Source organism: Mesoplodon bidens, assembly GCF_964165515.1.
Source record: "Mesoplodon bidens genome assembly, chromosome: 17".
Lineage (NCBI taxonomy): Eukaryota > Metazoa > Chordata > Mammalia > Artiodactyla > Ziphiidae > Mesoplodon > Mesoplodon bidens.
The window spans coordinates 18,435,121-18,457,288 of record NC_138174.1 but is presented as its reverse complement, the minus strand read 5'-3'; the positions used below and the strand labels follow the sequence as shown (position 1 = coordinate 18,457,288).

The 22,168-nt window shown below is 35.6% G+C and overlaps 1 protein-coding gene across 7 annotated transcripts in view; it reads left to right on the top strand.

Moving 5' to 3' along the window:
* FNDC3A (fibronectin type III domain containing 3A) overlaps nucleotides 1-22,168 on the top strand; it is a 169,571-nt gene that overhangs the window by 7,864 nt on the left and 139,539 nt on the right. For 5 of the 7 annotated variants that reach the window (XM_081215165.1, XM_081215164.1, XM_081215166.1 and 2 more), the window contains exon 2: nucleotides 16,966-17,103. The exons of 1 other annotated variant lie outside the window; for it this stretch is intronic. In XM_081215165.1, the coding sequence (XP_081071291.1) occupies nucleotides 17,005-17,103 (99 nt within the window). In that variant the 5' untranslated portion in view covers nucleotides 16,966-17,004. Of the gene's footprint in view, nucleotides 1-16,965; nucleotides 17,104-22,168 lie in introns of those variants that run through there. One more of the 7 variants, XM_081215168.1, reaches the window with a different exon arrangement.

Below are 22,168 nucleotides of genomic sequence, written 5' to 3'. Positions count from 1 at the left end.
AAAATATGAATTTATTCAAATCATTGCTCAGTTTTAGAAGTTAAAGCCACACTACAATTTCTGGTGCATCAATTATAATATCTTCTATCTCCATTTTAGAGTTTATACTCTGTTGGTATCCTGTGACTATATCTATTTCCCACCACTTCCCAACTTTGTTGTATAAAGAGCATATGTTTTACATTAGGCAGATAAAGGTTTGTTTGTTGGCTTCTTCCCTTACTGGCTGTATATAAACTTGAGCACATTGCTTTTACCTCAAGGAGCCTTACTGTCTTCACTTTAAAGAGGGGTAATATAAACTGGGTAAAGGGCAGATGGAATCTTCTACATTATTTCTTACAATTGCATGTGAATCTATAATTACCTCAAAATTAAAAATTTAATTAAAATAAAAAATAAATAAAGAGGGGTAATATAGGATCTATCTCCTAGAATTAGCTGCTGTAGGGATTAAAAGAAAGAGCCCATTTAACATGGCAAGTAAAATACTTGCCATAGGATATTTATATGTAGAACTTTGAAAGACATTTCTAATCATTATTACCCAGGTATCTAAATTCTTCCTTTCACCATTCATTTATTTATTCATCTGTCATTTGTTAAAAACCTTAAATGTCGTAGGTACTTAGAATATGAATGTCACAAAAATGAATGTCATATTCCTTTTCCTCTAGCAGTTCACACACTATGATGAGAGATAAAGACATATAAACAAATACATATTTTAAAATAATTAAAAGTAAATAAAATACCTCTTGTCTTTCATCCCTTGTGTGAATCCTTCCTATAGCTTAGTACTGAACTGCCATAGGTTTCCATAATATGCTCATAATATCATGACTGTGTATATAACATACTGTAGCATATATATGTTTTTACTTGCGTGTCTCATCTATTAGACTATGAACTCCTCGATTTTGAACAATACTTCTCGGGTCGACAGGGGTTTTTTTTGGGGGGGTTCTGTAAAGGAGCAGATAGCAAATATTTTAAGCTTTGTGGCCATATGGACTCTGTTGCAACTACTTAACTGTGGTGTAGGAGCATAAAGATAACCATAGATAATTATAAACATTGGGTATAACTGTGTTCCAATAAAACTTTATTTATAAAAGCAGGCAGGAGGCCAGATTCAATGTACGGGTTTTAGTTTGCTGACTCCTGCAATGCCGCATACCTTACAGCTGGCAGATATGAGGCACTCAGTAAATGATAATAATTAACATATATTAAATGCTTTCTATGTTCTGTGTACTATTCTAAACAACTTTTCATGTATCAGTTTCCTTAATCCTTAAAACAACTCTCTGAGGTAGCTATTACTGTCATCATTTTAAAGATGAGGAAACTGAAGCACAGAGAAGTTAAATAACACACCTAAAATCATACAACTAGTTAGTGAAAGATTTGGGATTTGAACCCAGGCATTCTGACTCCAGAGCCTGGCTCTGAATTATTAAATCATACCAGTTCTGATACGTTGAATCCCAGGAGTATAATATTGATTCAGCATTAGGAAGCATATTAATGTAATTCACTATACTAATAGGTTAAAGGGGAAAACTGTATGTTTATATCTCTTTGGTGCTAAAAAAAATCATTTTCTAAAATTCAGTTTTCATCAACAAGAAATAATCTTATAAAGGGTCTCTACCAGAAACCTGTATTAAATGTCATAATGAAATATTAGAAGTACTTTCATTAAAAGATAGGAACATTGGTCAAAGTCTTAGCCAGTGCGTTAAGAAACAAGAAAAATAACTAACCTCGAAATAATGGGGATTGGGAGTGAGCTGGAATATATCAGTGTTACTAGTTGCAGTTGATATGATTATCTACTTAGACAAGACAGGCAACAGAAAATGATTTGAGTCAAAAAGAGATTTCAGTAAGCCCACTGGCTATGAGATAAATTTAGAAGATTCATTAGCTTTATTATACACTAGCAATAACCAACTATGAAAAACAGTAAGAAAAGTAGAAGCCTAAATTATAAAATACTTGAGAAATTTTTAAAATATGCAGCACCATCTGAAGAAAACTACAAGAAATCTGAATGGATGGAGGAATAGTATATTCCTGAATGTGAGAACTTAATACTATAAAATTGGCAGTTCTCACCAAATTAATACAGTCAGTGTAATCCTAATTAGAAATCCAACAGGATTTTTAAAATGAAATTTGACAAACTGATGTTTCAAGTTTTGAGAAGGAAAAATGCACAAGAATGGCCAGATAAATTTCAAAAAGAAGCATAACAAAGGGGAACTTACTCATCAAAGGTTAAAACATACTGTACAATTATAATTATTAAAATAAGAATTTGGAGTAGGAATGAGCATGTTGATCAAAGGAACAGAATAAGGAATTCAGGAGGAGCTCCATGGTTACAGAAGAATTTATTGTATGATTAACAAGTGAGTAATGGAAGAGCTAGTCTATAAGTGATGGGGGACAATTGGCTGTCCAGTTGAGGTAAAGATAATTAGGTACTCACTTTGTGGCACTCTCAAAACTAAGTTCCAGTTGGACTAAATATAAGTAAAAAAATAAAATGGCAAAAATTTTGGAAGAAGTGAATTTTAAAACAGTGTCAGTGTAGTGAAAGCCTTTTCAAATAAGACGTCAAACTTAGATGCCATTTAAAAAGGCAGGCAATAGATTGGGATAAAATATTTGACATGCAGTTGACAAAATTAATATTCAGAGTATATAAGGTATGCCTACAAATTAACCAAGTCAACCTGGTAGAAAATGAGAAAGAATGTACAGAAATTCATAGAAGTAGAAATATAGCCTATAAAGTTTTGAAGAGAGATGCTCAAACACACCAGTTGTAAGAGATTGAAAACATCGAGATATGATTTTTTTTTTAATCTTTGCTAATAAAATTGGCAAAAATTGGAAAACCTTAGTAGGTGTCAAATTGGAAAGTAGGCACTCATAAACTATTGAACAGAGTATAAACAGCTTCATATTTTTAGGGTAAAAGTTTAGCTGTATCTCAAATTTTTTAAATTAATTAATTTATTTTTGGCTGCGTTGGGTCTTTGCGGCTGTGCGCGGGCTTTCTCTAGTTGCTGAGAGCGGGGGCTACTCTTGGTTGCAGTGCGTGGGTTTCTCATTGCAGTGGCTTCTCTTGTTGCAGAGCACCTCTAGGCATGTGTGCTTCAGTAGTTGTGGCTCGCAGGCTCTAGAGCACAGGCTCAGTAGTTGTGGCACACGGCCTTAGTTGCTCCGTGGCACGTGGGATCTTCCTGGACCAGGGATTGAACCCGTGTCCCCTGCATTTGCAGGCGGATTCTTAACCACTGTGCCACCAGGGAAGTCCCTGTTTCTGTCAATTTTGAAAATGCATACTTCTAAGCCAGAAGTTTCATTTCTGTGTGTCTGTAACACAGAAATACTATCGTAGGGTCATAGAGAATATTACATGATTGTTCCTTGTGGAGGGAGAAATATATGAAGAAAAATGAAAGCATTTTGTATTCATCATTAGAATAAATTATAGTATGCCCTCATAGTAGAATATTAGACAGCCATGAAAAAGAATGAAGTAGCTACAGGTGTACTTCTTTAGGAAACTCTTAAGATATTTTACATGAAAAAACAAGACACTGATCAACGCAATTTTATTTAAACCACTCCCCTAAACCTCATACATACATAAGTGCAGAGCAAAACGTCTGAAAGGGTACATTCCACAGTGGTTGCTCTGGAAATGGGAGTTGGAATGGGGCAGGAGTTAAAAATAATGTCTGTACATATGTTTTTAAGTGTAAAACATACAACTTTCATGATGTAACAAATAATAAAAGAAAAGATGGTTTGGATTTGGTGATTGTGACTAGTCCTTGTTAGAACCATACCTTCTAGTTGGCCGGCCTTGATTTATGTCTGTTTCCCTGTGTGATTTTTTTTTTGTTGTTGTTGTTGTTGTTGTTTTTGTGGTACGCGGGCCTCTCACTGTTGTGGCCTCTCCCGTTGCGGAGCACAGGCTCCGGACGCACAGGCCCAGAGGCCATGGCTCACGGGCCCAGCCGCTCCGCGGCATGTGGGATCTTCCCGGACTGGGGCACAAACCCGTGTCCCCTGCATCGGCAGGCGGACTCTCAACCACTGCACCACCAGGGAAGCCCTCCCTGTGTGATTTTTAATAGCACATCCTTTCACTCAAAAGCTTCCCAGTTAGTGTCTGAAATCATTGGTGCTTTTAAAGTGAGCAATTTCAGTTTAGTGTTGGGTCTGAAGCTGTGTTACAGCAGGTTAGAGAAGTGAGAATTGTAGGCTAGTGATTCTCAACCTTTATATAACCATATCTGCCAACTGGGACAATTTTAGTATACTTTATTTTATGAATTTCTATTATAAAAGCAATCTTCTTTTCCAAATATAAGATTATAATTTTGAATATAGTTGTTTTCAAGTCTCATATGCCTGGATATTTTGATCTCCCCTTTTAATATTAGAACCTAATATTTTAGGAAAGTTGGTAGTAAATTTCAGGAGAGATGTTAGCTTAAACTGAAGACAAAGTAAAGAAAAGGAAGATTTTTTAAAGATAAGATGAGGAAAGATTAGCAAATTTAGGCAATAATTTTTAGCTCAGCCATAGTTGTAGATTTATAAACAAAGAATATGGTTATCTCAGAAAGGACAATATTAAAATACTGGGTTCTACAGACAGATCTTACTTCCCATGGAAAATACAGAAATATTTCTTGATTTTCTTATTATATCTTATGATAAGATTCTCTATTTGGGAGAAACTAATGAAGGAAACATGTTAAATATGGTGAAGTTAGTAATACAGCTTTTACAGAGGAATTCAAACCTTTCAGTTGTAAACCTAGATGCTAAGGTGTTACTTTGTTCAGAAAATATTCAGAAGCTGCTGTTTTTTTGTCTTAAACCCAAAGTGATTCTGATAAACATAACCAAGAATCTGAAACCCTGAAAAAGCAAAGTGAGTAATCTAAATATATAAGCTAGTATTTTACAAAAGGGCAATAAAATATTTGTAGATGAAAATAGAATTGTCCCAGATGTAATTACGTTGTGCTCTAAAGGTAACCCAAATGCTCTGAAAATAGCACTAGACAGCTAGGAGCTGTAAACTGGGATTTAAGAAGTACAGTTGTCACTCAGCATCTGCAGAGGATTGGTTCCAGGACCCCTGCAGATGCTCAGGTCTCTTGTATTAAATGATGTAGTACAAGAGAGTCGAATATCCGCACGATCCGCACCTACAGATACGGAGGGCTGACTGTACTTAAAAAAAAAAAAAATCTATTGGTCTTATTTATGTGCACATTATCTTTTAACAGATTGGGGTTGATTTCTTGGAAGAATTCCTGCTCTCTTTTCCCATAGTTTCCTGAGTGGAAGTATCTTTGTGTTGTCTTTTTCAACAAGATTGCATTTGAAATCTTATTTTAATCAGGTTTCCATGTTAGTATTAAGGTGTGATTTCTTAGTGGGGGGGGTTGGAGCTGTATCTCCTGACTGCTTATTAAATTAAGTTATATTTAGTGTATCTGACTAAGGAGAATAATGGCAGTGGCCCTCAACCCAACCCTTATTTTACATCTCTGTTCAATTAAGAGGGATAAAAGACTGAGGCCCACCCATCCTACCCACTTTCACCTTTCCTTTCCAGTGAACAAGGAATTGGAGAAGAGTAAGATAAATAAATTACAGTGAATACGTTGCTGACAATCTATATAAATTGCCATTTACGGTTTAAGAAAATGAGTTGATTTTATTAGATTAAACCATATGAAATTGTTATTTTAATGTTTCTGACCTTAAGTGGCAATTTCATGGGGTTCAACCTATTATATTACAGAACTATGCCCTATAATCACTGCTCTCTATATAAAAATATGTTGTTGCACTTAGAAAATATGTTGTGGCTTCCCTGGTGGCGCAGTGGTTGAGAGTCCGCCTGCCGATGCAGGGGACATGGGTTCATGCCCCGCTCCGGGAAGATCCCACATGCCACGGAGCGGCTGGGCCTGTGAGCCATGGCCGCTGAGCCTGTGCGTCCGGAGCCTGTGCTCTGCAACAGGAGAGGCCACAACAGTGAGAGGCCCGTGTACCGCAAAAAAAAAAAATATGTTGTAAGTTATTTAATATAAATTCACAAGCAGCACATTGCTTATGAAATGTCACCATATAAGCCAAATTGGAAAGTTTATGAATATATCTACTTTAGCAACAAGGATAAAGTGATAAGCCAAAAATATTGTTAATGAACATATGCACCATTGGACACTATAGGGTTAATCAATCAACCATCTCTGAAAACTAAATTAAATATGAGAATGATAAGATAAACATGTAGTAATTGCTAAATAAAAGCTATTAGATTTAAAACCATGACCAACTGAAGACACTGCAAAAGCCAGAACTAATTGAAGAGAGCACTGATAATAGATAAACAGATAACAAAGTATCCTTCACCTAAATTGTGGTAATTCTGTCTGTGTTGCATGGCAGCCAAATGTTTTAATAGAATCCTGAATCAGAGGCCCAACTAATCTCCAGAAACATATTAATTTTAGTTTATAGATAACACATTTTTTTAGTAAATAAGAACTCACTCTGTAAGTTGCTGGTAAGTAATACTCAGTCTTATGCAGAAATCTAAGAAAGTACGTGTCATTTTCCCAAAATATCTGTAAAGAGAATATTGATTTTTCTTTCGGTTAAGAGTATATCAAGAGCACGTTGGCTTCCATTGGTGAACCCAGACCATACTTTTAAAAAAAATCTTGCTTTTAAAGCATTGCCATTTGTGTTCTACTTGTGATAAATTCATTTACCTTTCTACTGCCCATTGCGTACATTAAAAATTAAGAGTAGTGAATTCAGTTCCCTGTCAAGATGGAGTAAAAGGGACTAAACTTACTCTTTTGTCTGAAACAACTAAAAAAAAACTAGAAAAAAAATACATGAAACAGTAGCACTCAAGATGTTAGATATCATGCAGCGGAAGAGGGAAAACATGAGCCCTAAGATTGGCTCTGCCTGTTGCCTGGAGAAAGTTCCCAGGGCACAGGGAGGGGTGTCCCAAGTAGGTCCCATCTCCCTGAGTTGAGATGAAGCTGGCAGTCCCAAGAGAATAGTGTGCAGGTCCAAGTACCAGAGAAGAGAGCACTGAACATAAAAAGGACCTCAATGATCTGAAGAAAGTCCCCCTTGAGTATTTAGCACAGTACTGCTAAGTGCATACCTGTGAGGAAACTACCCAGGGCTACAGAAAGAGTCACCTAAAAAGAGTATATATTAAATAAAACAGTATCCAGGCTTATACAAGGCCAGAAATAGTGCCTTTTCCCACCAGCCAGAGTAGAAAGCCTCATAATTCTCAGGACATTTGGTAGAGTACTCTGGAGGGTCTTGGCTCAGTGGTGGGGAAAAATTAACCCTAGACTAAATGTAGCTGTGTTCCTGCCTAACGCAAGAATATAACTTTGTTCTTGCCTAAAGCAAGACCCAAAAGGATCAAACTGTTTCGAAGTCACTTAGCCACATCTCATAGCAAAGCTCAAGAATAGTTATAGGAATACAGAAATATCCAGCAGCCAACAAGGGAAAATTTACAGTGACTGACATTCAGTCAAAACTACTAAGCTTGCAAAGAAGCAGAATAATACAGACCACAATGAAGAGAAAAATCAGCCACTTGAAACTGGCCACAAAATGACATTGATGATGAATTAATAGTTAGGAACATTAAAACAGTTACGTTTGTATTCAGTATGTTGGAGAAGCTAGAGGAAAGATTGAACATGTTATGTAGAAGTATCTTCTAGATTATAATTACAGTGTCAGAGACAAGATACATTGGATGGGATTAATGGCATGTTAGACATTGCCAAAGAAAAGATTATTGGATATGAAGACATAGCAATAGAAACTGCTGAAAATGATACATACAGAGAAAAGAGAATTGTTTTAAAAAGGTGAACTGAAAAAATTTTTGAGGAAATAGTGGCCAAAATTTTTCTGAATTTGATAAAGACTATAAACTAAGAAGCATGATAAGCACAAGAAAGATAAATGTCTGCAAGGAACATTATAATTAAATCACTTAAAACAATGATAAAGAGGAAAAAATCTAAAGCAACCAACATTAATACAGGACAAAGATAAAAGTAATAGCAGATTGCTCGTCAGGAGCAATGTAAATTAGAAGGCAATGTAGCAATATCTTTAAAACACTAAAAGAAAAACGTGTCAACGTACGATTCTTTACCCAACAAAAATATCTTTCAAAAGCAAAGTAATGACTTTTCAAACATGCAACAGCTGAAATAGTTAATTACCTTCAGTCCTGTACTAAATGACATGTTAAATGGAGTCCTTCAAGCAGAGGAAAATTAAACCATATGGATACCTGGGCCTGAAGAAATGATAACTACATGGGTAAATATATAAGATTTTTAAACTATTATTATTTAGGTAATTTCAAAGGACAGTTGACTGTTTAACATGATAATGATAATGACTGTGGAGTTTGTAACATATGTAAAAGTAAAATATATGATAATAATAGCCCAAGGAAGGGGAGAAAGGGCAGATATATTGTTGTTAAGGTTCTGATACTTATACCTGAAGTAGTAAGTTAAACTGTGATAAGTTAGACTGTGAAACATTAGACTGTGATAAGTTAAAGATGCATATTATAAACCCTAAAGCAACCACTAAAGTAATAAAGGATTATAGTCTATAAAGCCAGTGGGGATATAAAACGATATAATAAGAAATAATCGAAGACAAAGCAGATAAAGAGGAAAAGGGGAATGAAGAACACATGGGACAAATAGAAAACAAATAGCAAGATGGTAGATTTAAACCCAGCTATATCAATAATCACTCACAAACGATCTAAACACTATAATTAAAAGACAGAGATCATTGGATTCAATTTTTTAAAAATCAATACCCAAGTATATGACACCCACAAGAAACCCACTTTAAATATAAAGACACACATAAGTTAAAAATAAAAGGTTGGAAGATATACTATGCTAACACTATGCAAAAGAAAGCTGCAATGACTATATTAGATCAGAAGTTAGATTTCAGAGCAAAGATTACCAGGGACAGAAGGGTCATTTTGTAATAATAAAGGGATTAATTCATGAAGAAGACACAATCCTAAATTTTTATACATGATAAAACTGCAAAGAGAAATATACAAATAAGAAATTTAGCAGAGGTTCTAATACCCCTCTCTCAACAACTGATAGAACAGATAGAATGTAAAACCTAAAGCTTTAACGTTTCTTGAAGAAAACGTAGGAGAAAATCTTTGTGACCTTTGATTCGACAAGGATCTCATAGATAGAACTCCAAAAGCACCATCCATAAAATAACAAATTAATCTCTTGGATTTGTCATAATTAAAACTTCTCCTCAAAAGACATTGGTAGGAGAATGCAGAGACAAGCCATAGACTGGGAGAAAATATTTGCCAATCACTTAATTTGATAAAGGACTAGTAACCCAAGTATATTAAAGTGCTATCAAAACTGAGTAATAAGAAAAAACAATCCAGTAACAAAATGAGCAAAAGTATTGACCAGATGCTTAACCAAAAAGCTATACAGAGGGCAAATAAGCACATGAAAACGGGTTGAACATCATTAGTCATTATGGAAATGCAAAGCCTGGGATTTTAAATAGATAGTAGGAAAATTTGGGAGGTGATGGGTAGGTTAATTATCTTGATCATAGTGGTTTCATCAGTGTATTCATGTGTCAGAATTCATCAAGTTGTATACTTTAAATGTGTTATTTAATATGTGTCAGTTGGGCTTCCCTGGTGGCGCAGTGGTTGAGAGTCCACCTGCCGATGCAAGGGACAGGGGTTCGTGCCCTGGTCCAGGAAGATCCCACATGTGGCGGAGCGGCTGGGCCCGTGAGCCATGGCCTCTGGGCCTGCGCGTCCGGAGCCTGTGCTCTGCAATGGGAGAGGCCACAACAGTGAGAGGCCCGCGTACAGCAAAAAAAAAATATATATATATATATATATATATATATATATGTATATATATGTATATATATATATATATGTATGTATATGTGTGTGTCAGTTATACCAAAATAAAGCTATTTTTTAAATCTATAGTAGTTAGCACATTATATGTGCTTGATGCCATTTCCTAGGAACATATGAACGTGTGTGTGTGTGTGTGTGTGTGTGTTTTAAACTGTAGGAAATAGCAGTTTCAATCTGAGAGAAAAATTGCTTTGGCTCATAGGCTATTGATTTGGCTGAAATATCCAAAGGCAACTTCAAAGGCCTCATTAAACTTGATTACTTACAAATGCTTTCTTCTCCTTAAGGAAACTATTTTTATCTGTTTCTAGTTGAAGAATAAGAATGTATTCACATCTGGGTTGGGCCCTTCAAGAATGAAGTATTCTTTACATTGTTATCACCCTGACTCCTTCATTATCAGTTAATACTTAGTGAAAATTAGTTTTACATCTATAATCTGTATGGTCATGGGACTAGCAGCATCAGCTTAACCTGGGAACTTATTAGAAACGTGAATTGTTGGGCCCTATCCCACACCTATTGAAACAGACTAGGTGTAGAGCCCAACAGTCTGTTTAATAAATCCTGCAGGTGATTCTGATACATGCCAAAGTTTGAAAGCTATCGTCTTAGAGCAGCAGTGGGACTTCAGATACTTAGGTACTGATAGTAGTAGAATTCATTTCAAGAAATCTCACAGGATGGCATACTTAAGACTTGTGTATTTCATCATATGTAAATTTTGCCTTCAAAAAAGAGTTAAATACTGAATAGTAGCTACTGAAACATTCCTGAGGTGTTTAGGGGTAAAGTATACTGATGTCTGCAACTTTGAAATGCGTTTTTATTTTTTTATTTTTTAATTAATTTATTTATTTTTGACTGCATTGGGTCTTTTTTGCTGTGCGCGGGCTTTCTCTAGTTGTGAGTGGGGGCTACTCTTCATTGTGCCTGGGCCTCTCATGATGGCTTCTCTTGATGTGGAGCACGGGCTCTAAGCATGGGGCTCAGTAGTTGTGGCACGTGGGCTCAGTAGTTGTGGCTCACGGGCTCTAGAGCACAGGCTCAGTAGTTGCAGCATGCAGGCTTAGTTGCTCTGCGGCATGTGGGATCTTCCCGGATCAGGTCTCGAACCTGTGACCCCTGCATTGGCAGATAGATTCTTAACCACTGTGCCACCAGGGAAGTCCTATTTCATTTTATTTTTAATATTTATTTTATTTATTTTTAAATTTTTTTTGGTTGTGTGGGGTCTTTGTTGCAGCACTTGGGGTCTCTGTTGTGGTGCCAGGCTTCTCTCTAGTTGTGGCTCGCAGGGTCCAGAGCACATGGGCTCTGTAGTTTGTGGCACTCGGGGTCTCTCGTTGAGGCGGGAGAGCTCAGTAGTTGTGGCATGCAGGCTTAATTGCCCCGCGGCATGTGGGATCTTAGTTACCCGACCAGGGATCGAACCAGTGTCCCCTGCATTGGAAGGCAGATTCTTTACCACTGGACCACCAGGGAAGTCCCAGATTCTATATGAATTTTAGAATGAATTTTTCTATTTCTGAAAAAAATGCCATTGAGATTTTGATAGGGATTGTATTCAATCTGTAGATTGCTTTGGGTATCATAGAATCGTAACAGTATTAAGTCTTCCAACTATGAACACAGGATGTCTTTGCATTTATTTGTGTCCTCTTTAATTTCTTTTAGCAATATTTCATGGATTTCAGTATACAAATCTTTGTTTTCTTTGGTTAGATTTATTCCTAAGTATTTTATCCTTTTTAATGCTATTGTAAATGGAACAGATTTCAGATCATCTCAGTTAGTGTATAGAAATACAACTGATTTTTGTGCATTGATTTTGTATCATGCATTTTTAGTGAATTTGTTTATTCTAATAGTTTTTTTAAAACCTTTAGGGTTTTTTACATGTAAGATCCTGTCATCTGTGAACAAAGATAGTTTTACTTATTTATTCCCAGTTTGTATGCCTTTTATTTCTTTATCATGCTTAATTGCTCTGCCTATGTCTAATGTCTAATACTGTGTCTATTACTATGTCTAATACTGTGAATAGATGTTGTGAGAGTGGGCATTCTAGCCTTGTTCCCGATTAGGGAAAAGCTTTCAGTCTTTCACCACTGAGTATGGTGTTAGCTGTGGGCTTTTCATATGTGGCGTTTATTATGTTGAAGTAGTTTCCTTCTATTCCTAGTTTGTTAAGTGTTTTTATCATGAAAGTGTGTTGAATCTTGTCAGATGCTTTTTCTGCATCAGTTGAGATGATCGTGTGTTCATTTTACCTTTAAAAATTTTTATTGAACTATATGCAGAGAAGTACATACTTAGTGTACAGTTCAGTTTATAATACACTAGTAGTTACCATACAACAGCCTCCCAGGTCAAGACGTAGAACAGTACCTGCACCCAAAAAATTGCCTTCATGCCCCTCCCAGTCCCCATCCTTTCTTCCTTTCCAAAGGCAATCACTACATGATTTTTAATACCACAGACAAGTTTTATTGGTTTTTAAACTTTCTATAAATAAAATTGTGCAGTATGTACTCTTCTGTGTGTTTTTCACTCACATTGTATTTGTGAAATTTATTTGTATTATTCTCTATATTACTACTTCATTAATTTTCATTGCTGTATAGTAGTCCATTGGGTGAATCAGATATAGTTTACCATTTACTGTTGAGGGACATTTAGCTTATTTACAATTTGGGGCTATTAAAGAGTAATGCTGCTATACATTATAATAATGCCACTATACATCCCTTTATGTACTTATCTTTTGGTGCGCATGTGCATGCATTTCTTTTTGGTATATACCAGGAGTCTAATAGCTGGATCATAACTGGGTCATAGAATATTTATATGTTCAATTTTGGTAGGTAGTATCAAACTGGTTTCCAAAGTGATTTTATGAGTTTTCATTCACATTCCATATGAGTGTGCTAGTTGCTCTGTAGCCTCACTAATACTTGATATTGTCAGTCTTTTCCATTTCTACTATCCTAGTATGTGGTGGTATTTCATTATGATTTTAATTAGCTTTTTCCTAATAAATAATGAACTTGAGAATCTTCTCATATGTTTATTGGTCTCTTGAATTTCTGCTTTTGTGAAGAGCACATTCAAGTCTCATCTCATTTTTCTATTTTTTAAAAACTCAGTTTGTAGGAGGCCTGTATATATACTAAATATGTCTTCTTTTCCAGTTATATGTGTTGTAAATATTTTTCAGTCTGTGGCTTGCATTTTCATTCTCTTAAAGATTTTGTAAATGAATCGTAGTTCTTAATGTTCATGAAGTTCAATATGTCATTCTTTTCCTTTATGATTTAAGAAACATAATTTATACCCTGTTTAAAAAATCTTTCTCTGTGTCACAGTTATGAAGATATTCTTTTGTGTTATCTCTAGAAGCTTTTTTGTCTTACTTTTTGCATTCAGATATGCATACAGTCTACCTGGCATCAATTTTTTAAACATTGTTTAATTTGACATTAGTTAGAATTCTGACTAATAGAAAATTTGCAAGAATAGTACAAAGATATCCAGCTATTCTTCACATGGACTCCCCAAATGTTAATATTTTATTGTATCATTACCACATAGATGGTCAAATATTGATATATAGATATAGATATAAACAGATATGCTGGAGCCATCTTGTACTTGTATACAAAAGTTGATTGTTGGGCCTCCCTGGTGGCGCAGTGGTTGAGAGTCCGCCTGCCGATGCAGGGGATACGGGTTCGTGCCCCGGTCCGGGAGGATCCCGTATGCCGCGGAGCGGCTGGGCCCGTGAGCCATGGCCTCTGGGCCTGTGCGTCCGGAGCCTGTGCTCCGCAACGGGAGAGGCCACAACAGTGAGAGGCCCACATACCGCAAAAAGAAAAAAAAAAAAAAAAAGTTGATTGTTAAAAATTCAGGCATTTTCAGGTCGATTTTTAAACCATGATGGCTTGAAATGGGGCATGGAGGAATATGTATTCCATGGAAATTAGCAGATGGAACAGATCACTTCTCCCCTTTTTTGCACATATCAAATATTACATTATTAAAAAAACAAGCAAAAATAGATGCATAACTTAAAACAAGTGGGTATTTGTGGTCACAAGATAAGATGAGAACATAGGAACTTAGTAGTAACAAAATTAGAAGAAATTGATTGAAAGAAGCTGACAGTGTTCTCTATGCAGGAATGAAAGGAATTTTTAGGTTTCTAAATGCAACATTTTAGTTGCATGACTGAAGTTTCCAATTTGCAAGCTGAAATAAAACCAGCTACTTTGCATGTAGTGTGATGAATATGGCCATAAAAGAAGGCAGTTCATAAATGAAACGATGTTATAGCTTTGAAAAGAGTAAAATCAGAGATAACACCTTAAATGGAATGATAATATTAAAACATAGCATATGGCTTCAGCTTCATTGTATAATACCACTGTTCTTGGAATTAACTGGAGATTCAGAAGAAATTTCTATTTTTATTTGTAAAGCTTCCAGTCCACCTCTTAAAACCAAATTATGGTTGTATCTTCAGCATTACATTCTAAAATTTTTGTAATAATGGTGGCTTGCAGTTTTAACTAAGCATATTAAATAAAATATTAGGATACTATGACAAAAGAAAAATTCTCAGTGGTTGTTATTTTTTTAATTTATTAATTTTAAAAGGTAAATTACTTATAAACTTTCTCTGGTTAATCCTTCTTTTTTTTTTTTTTTTTTGCAGTACGCGGGCCTCTCACTGCTGTGGCCTCTCCCGTTGCGGAGCACAGGCTCCGGACGCGCAGGCTCAGCGGCCATGGCTCGGGCCTAGCCGCCCCGCGGCATATGGGATCCTCCCGGCCCGGGGCACGAACCCGTGTCCCCTGCATCGGCAGGCGGACTCTCAACCACTGCGCCACCAGGGAAGCCCCTCTCTGGTTAATCCTGAGTTAGCTTCCTAAAATGTTTCTTCTTGAACTAAATCTTATGACATGCAAGAGGGAAAATACATTGACTCTTTCCCATCTTATGTATAATTCTCTGTGTGTTCCACAGAGTGAAATTATTTGACATGATTTAAGGTACTCAGTGATTTTGTTGGACTTTAAGAAATATAGCAATACAGATTAAGCCAGAATTTAGATTTGCCCCTTCATTTATATATGTCTATAAAAATTTTTATATACTGTATATATAAAACATACATGTGTTTATATCATATGTATTTATTATATAAATATTTATATATGTTATGTTTAAATGGCATGCATTTTTATGAGATAGTTAAAAAATACAAAATGTTCCATACTATAGTTTTAAGTATAAAATCTTGAAGTAGATACCTGTATTGAATATTTTTTTTAATCTTAAAACAGCGTTGGGCTTCCCTGGTGGCGCAGTGGTTGAGAGTCCGCCTGCCGATGCAGGGGACACGGGTTTGTGCCCCGGTCTGGGAAGATCCCACATGCCGTGGAGTGGCTGGGCCTGTGAGCTATGGCCGCTGAGCCTACGCGTCCGGAGCCTGTGCTCTGCAACGGGAGAGGCCACAACAGTGAGAGGCCTGTGTACCGCAAAAAAAACAAAAACAAAAAAAACAGTGTTTATATATCTAAATAGAAAACTGTTTTTAGGTTAAATCAACTTGTATGAAAGTTTTCTGCAAAGATTCAAGATTTTTAAATAAATAGCATGAATTTAATGTCTTATAAAAGTTAAACATTTTGACACTGCTGAACTGTAGAATGCTGCAAGCATCCAATAATGTTTGTTATTTTGTCTTTCAGTATAGATGTGATAAAATTTATGATTGAGCTCAATTGTACTCATTTTGACTTGTAATTTGCTGATGTTTTAATGGTTGATGTTATATATGGTAGACTAATACTGCTTATATCAAATCTTTTACTTTTTATATAAGTGATACTGTATATACAGTTAAAGAGTTCTAAGTGTATGTGCTTTTATCACTGAAATGATTTGGCTTATTGTAAAGTATTTAGAAAAAAATAATAAAACCAGAATGACAGAAGACCAAAGCCAGAGCTTAACACTTAAAACTTGAAGATTCTTTTTCTAATCCTGAGCAAATTTTTCAAATTTTGCCGTTTGAGGAATCAGTGAAAAATTATAATTCTTGTGAGTTCCTAGAGACTGGTAGGGTGATGAGGGGAAACTGGGCCTTCATAAACACCTTCTCAGCTCAGATTAAAACATCAGTGATAGAGTTGCCTCATTCAGTCATTGTGTTTTAGTTCCTATCCCACTGTTTAGCTAAAGTAGTGGTGGTTAAATTAAATAAACATTATATAGAGGTGGAAGGGATAGAGAGACAGACAGACATGGAATTTATTTATTTTTATTTTTGGCTGCATTGGGTATTCGTGGCTGCGTACAGGCTTTCTCTAGTTGTGGCGAGTGGGGGCTACTCTTCATTGTGGTGCGCGGGCTTCTCACTGCGGTGGCTTCTCTTGTTGCGGAGCACAGGCTCTAGGTATGCGGGCTTCAGTAGTTGTGGCATGCGGGCTCAGTAGTTGTGGCTCGAGCTCTAGCGTGCAGGCTCAGTAGTTGTGGCACACAGGCTCAGTTGCTCTGCAGCACGTGGGATCTTCCTGGACCACGGCTCAAACCTGTGTCCCCGGCATTGGCAGGCGGATTCTTAAACACTTGCCACCAGGGAAGTCCCCAGATATGGAATTTAGATAGAAGCTCCTGATGTGTATCTTGGTTTGCTGTCTACATTGACAGACATCTGGTAAATAAGAAATATATTTCCTTAATGATCCGTTGACAGAAAAAAGCTGTCAACAGAGTATTGTAAAGTTTCCTTTGACAAGAATATACCTTTATCTTGAATGTATTATATTTTAATATATTTTTAACGATGTACACACAAATGGCTATATATTTTTGTTTTTCAGAGTTGGAGGGTTATCCGGTATATTAATGTCTTATTGATAATGGCAGAACATCCACCACTACTGGATACCACTCAGATTTTAAGTAGTGATATTTCTCTTCTATCTGCCCCTATTGTAAGTGCAGATGGAACACAACAGGTAAGGAAACTGAAATGTTTATTTTCTTATGTCTAGTACACATGTATTTCTTTCAGAAGAATGCAAAATTTAGAACAGAATGAGGCATCACAACAGTAGGTTCCTGTTAATTCATATTTTAAACTCCAGTTCAAAATGTTGTTTTTGTTTTATAGGACGATGAAATAATGAGACTTTGTGAAGTTGCTTCTAAAATGTCTCACTAATTAATGATTAAATTTCTTGTGTTTATATTTAGTTCCCACTGAAATTTTTTTTGTTTTACTTTAGACAGACAATATACTAGTCCTTGAGTGTTTTTTAACTAAGTTTAACCTTGTACCTTAATGATTATTATAAATCATTGTTTCAAATCATTATGAAATCATGACTTAATTATGTGATTAAATGACTGCCTGCATTATATTATAATAAAAGGTTATCTCTTTTTCTTCTTTTCTCCTCACCAGAATCCCCCCTCCCAAAAGCAAACGCACAATTCGTGGTGTGGTTTTCTCCCAACCCAGGGCTTTATAAATAAAGTTCTCTTATTTTGTTGAATTTGCCTCATTCCCCCAGTAATCCTAAAGGGATGGGAATGAAGGACTTTTATAAGTACCTGTTATGTGCCAAGCAATGTACTTAATTCTCACAACTACTCTGTATGGTAGAGATTTTAATATTTTAAGTGAAGAAACAAAGATTAAGGACATAATAAATAATAATAAGAAGAAGGAACAATTTGAGTTCTCACTATATAAAAAACATGTGCTAAGAACTTTATGATCTTATTTAATTCTTTCAGAAATCCTGTCCCTATCGCAGATGAAACAAAATGAGTTTCAGAAAGGCTCAAGATCACACAAAGCTTTTTTGCTCCATTACTCATACTGCTTCCTTGGGAAACTAAAATAATGTAGTCTTATTTTGTTACTTTACAAACTTCGTGTCTACAGTGGACAATTATTATTTGCTTACAAGATAAGGGACTACTTTGTTAACTTGGCTATTGAAAAATCGAGTGATTCGCTTGTGTTCTAAAGTATATATTGGTTTTGATTTTCACATGTGCTCTGATAGCTTTTAGCAGCAACCTCTTTTCACTAAAGTTGCTTTTTATAGTCAAATTTAAGTCTGTTAAGATTTTTTTCTCCCTTAAAAATAATAGATGTGGCAGATATTCATTTACTTCGAGGCTCTGGGAGTGCTTTCAGTTATCATTGTTGCTTCAGGCAGATCACTGGCTTCAAGTTGTTTATAGTGTAATACAAGAAAGAATCTATTAAGCAGCCAATTACAGTACACTGATATAGTTGCTACAGTGTATCGTCTGTTAAAGGGAAGACAGTAGGCTGAAACAAGACCACAGCGCCCTCTCAAGACTTATGTTCTCTCTTTTCCCCCAAAAGGAGATTCTATTGGCAGAATTTTTCTTGAAATCTTGAGGGCACCATGGCTAGCATATAGTAGTAGTTGTGTAGATGGATATAGAGAAAGGGGCTGGGAATAGAAGAGCACACTAGAGCAAAATTTGAAGGATCAGGGAGAGTCACTAGGTCTAGAGGACCTAATTTTTTTTAGTTAGGGTTTGAAAAATCAGGTGTCAAGAAGTGAAATAAAGCCTTAAATTCTAACTAGCAAAGAGAGTGCCTTGTAGTTTGATAGGGAGAGAGAAAAATGAGTGGAAAGAGCATAGGATTTGGTTGATAGACTTAGATTTGATTTGGGTGACTTAAGACAAAGTATTTAACTTCTCTGTGTATGTTTGCTTCTCTATGAGATAGAGGTAGTAATAGCTGCTTAGAGTAGCTGTAGCTATGAGGGTGAAATGAGCTTGAAGGAGCTCAGTAAATATTTGCTAAATTTGAATTGAAGCATTTAATAAATGTTTAAAAGACTGAAGAAACTATATAGGTATGTCAGTCAGGACTTAAGTCAACAGAGATAGTTATAGTAAGATAATAGATAATTATGATGGATACAAACTAAAGTATAGGTGTAAGAGAGTGGACCAATAGCTATGGTAGAATGGAAGGAACTGAAGAAAAGTAGATAACAGTAAATAGATAACAACTGACAACATGCATCTCTTTGTCTTAACTCAGGAACTTACTTACTGGTATGCCAAGCATGGCCAAGTTAGAGCTTGCCTGTGGTGATATGACACTACCTGGTTGGTGCCCAGAGTAAAGAAGCAAGCTAAAGACAGTTCCTGACAGGAGGAACTCTCGGGTACATGCATGATGTTAAAAATTTAGGAAAACAGGTTGTCCCTTGTCTTTACTCTCTTGGGAATATTATTCTATTTCTTGGGAATATGAGATTTCTGTTCCATTCCTTGATATCAAATTAATTTTCTTATGGTTGGCCATCCAGATTATCTATCTCCTCATTAATATTTTCTAATTTTTTATAGCAAACATATTTTATACAATGTCACATTATACATAGTGGGTCTTTTGGCTTATGAATTATACTATAGGGAATCTCTCCTGATATCATTACTGCTAGTGTTGCTTTTAGGGAAGCTATAATAGACATTTATCATTCATTTTGATTGGTAGCACCTGAACTATTTTTTGTGTTTGAAGAATTTCATTCCCCTTTTTTCTATTAATAAACTTTATTTTTAGAGCATTTTAGGTTTACAGAAAAATTGAGCAGAGTGGTTTTCTCATATGCCTCTTCCACACAGTTTCCCCTATTATTAACATCTTAATAGGTACATTTGTTACAATTAATAAACCATTATTGATACATTATTATTAAGTTCCATGGTTTACATCAGGGTTCATTCTTGGTATTGTACAGTTCTATGGGTTTTGACAAATGTGTAATGCTGTATATCACTATTACAGTATTATACAGAACAGTTTAACTGCCTTAAAACTCCACTGTGCTCTATTATCCCTCCCTCACTCCCTACCCCTGAAACTTTAGCAACCACTGATATTTTTACTGTCCCTATAATTTTTGTCTTTTTCCAGAATATCTTATAATTTGATTCATACAGTATGTAGCTTTTTCAGACCAACTTCTTTCACTTAGCAATATGGTCTGGAAAATTTCTTCTTGTGGCTATTTCAATAGCTCCTTTTTACTGTTGTATAATACTTCATTGTTTGAATGTCCTGGTTTATTCATTCACCTGTTAAAGGACAGCTTGATTGTTTCTAGTTTTTGGTGATTATAAATAAAGCTGCTCTAAACATTTATGTGTAGGTTTTTGGATAGACATAAGTTTTCAACTCAATTGGATAAATATCTAGGAACATCAGTGCTAGATTGTTTGGTAAGACTGTTTAGCTTTATAAGAAACTAACAAACTGTTTTCCAGAGTAGCTATACCATTTCACATTCTCAAGCATGTCCTTGATTTGAGATTGTATCCTTTCCTGATAGAGCAGGTAAAGCGTTTATGAGTGCTTATGCTGCACTGTTAGAACCCCCACATATGCTTTAGGGAATTTGAACTTTAAGCACAAGTGGAATGCTCCCGGCTGTATTCACTATTGCTACCATCAAAAGAAAAGTTCAGATATTTTGGTTTCTTGTGTGGTTCATTACTTTCCTAATTTAACTTTACCTTCTCTAATTTTTACTCATTTACCTTCCAAAAATATAGAATGCATTTAAACTTTTGGCTAAGATCTTTCAAAACTCAGTGCCTATCTGGCTTCTTTATCAGAATCTTCTCCATTTCATTGATTTTTTAATTATTATTTTGTAACTCTATAATTATTTTCTCATTTGTACATGCTTGATTTTGATTTATGGAGGTGACTGAGTAATGACATAGAGAGACTAATGCCATTGGAGGCAAAAGTAATGACATAGACAAATGCCATTGAAGGCAGATTACTTACATTTCCTGAAAGAAGGGAGCACACCATGCCATGTTGGACCACAGGGGAAACATCAGGTTTTGGTCAGGAGGCAGAAGCAGGAACAAGAGGAAAGCCTAGGCCAAAGCCATTAAATTGGTGTTTTCTCAGGAAAGGCACAACAGTGTAGAGTAAGTAGCTTAGGATTGGCTATTTAATAATTGTGGCAGGCAAGAAATAACAAATATTGACTAGGATATGGAGAAAAGGGAACCCTTGTATACTGTTGGTAGGAAGGTATGGAGAAAAGGGAACCCTTGTGTACTGTTGGTAGGAAGGTATGGATAAATTGGTGCAGGCACTATGGAAAACAGTATGGAGATTCCTCAAAAAATTAAAAATAGAACTGTATGATCCTGCAGTTTTATTTCTTGGTGTTTATCTGAAGGAAGTGAAATCACTGTCTGGAAAAAATGTATGTACATTTTTGTGTTGCAGCATTATTGTGTTGTGTTTGTTGCAGCATTATTTACAGTAGTGAAGACATGGAAACAACCTATGTATCCATCAGTGGATGAAAAGATAAAGAGGTTGTGGTGTGTGTGTATATGTATATGTATGTGGATATGTATATGTATGTGGATATGTATATGCATACACACGATGGAATATTATTCAGTCATGAAAAAGAAGAAAATCTTACCATTTGCCACAACGTGGATGTACCTTGAGGGCATTATGCTGACTGAAATGTCAGATAGAGAAAGACAATTACTGTATGGTCTCACTTATGTATGGAATATTTTTAAAAATGAACTTATAGATACAGAGAACAGATTGGTAGTTGCCAGAGGTGGGTGGTTATGGGGGGGGGTGGGCAAAATGGGTGAAGATGGCCAAAAGGTACAAACTTGCAGTTATAAGATAAATAAGTCCTAGGAATGTAATACACAGCAAGGTGACTATAGTTAACAACACTGTATTGTATTTGAAAGTTACTGAGAGAGTGGATCTTAAAAGTTGTCATCACAAGAAAAACTTTGTAACTATGTGTGGTGGTAGGTGTTGACTAAACTTACTGTGGTAATTATTTTATAATATATTCATATATCAAATCATTACGTTGTACACTTAAAACTAATATAATGTTCTATCAGTTATATCTCAATTTTAATAGTAATCTTATTTATTTATTTATTTATTTATTTATTTATTTTTGGCTGTGTTGGGTCTTCATTTCTGTGCGAGGGCTTTCTCTAGTT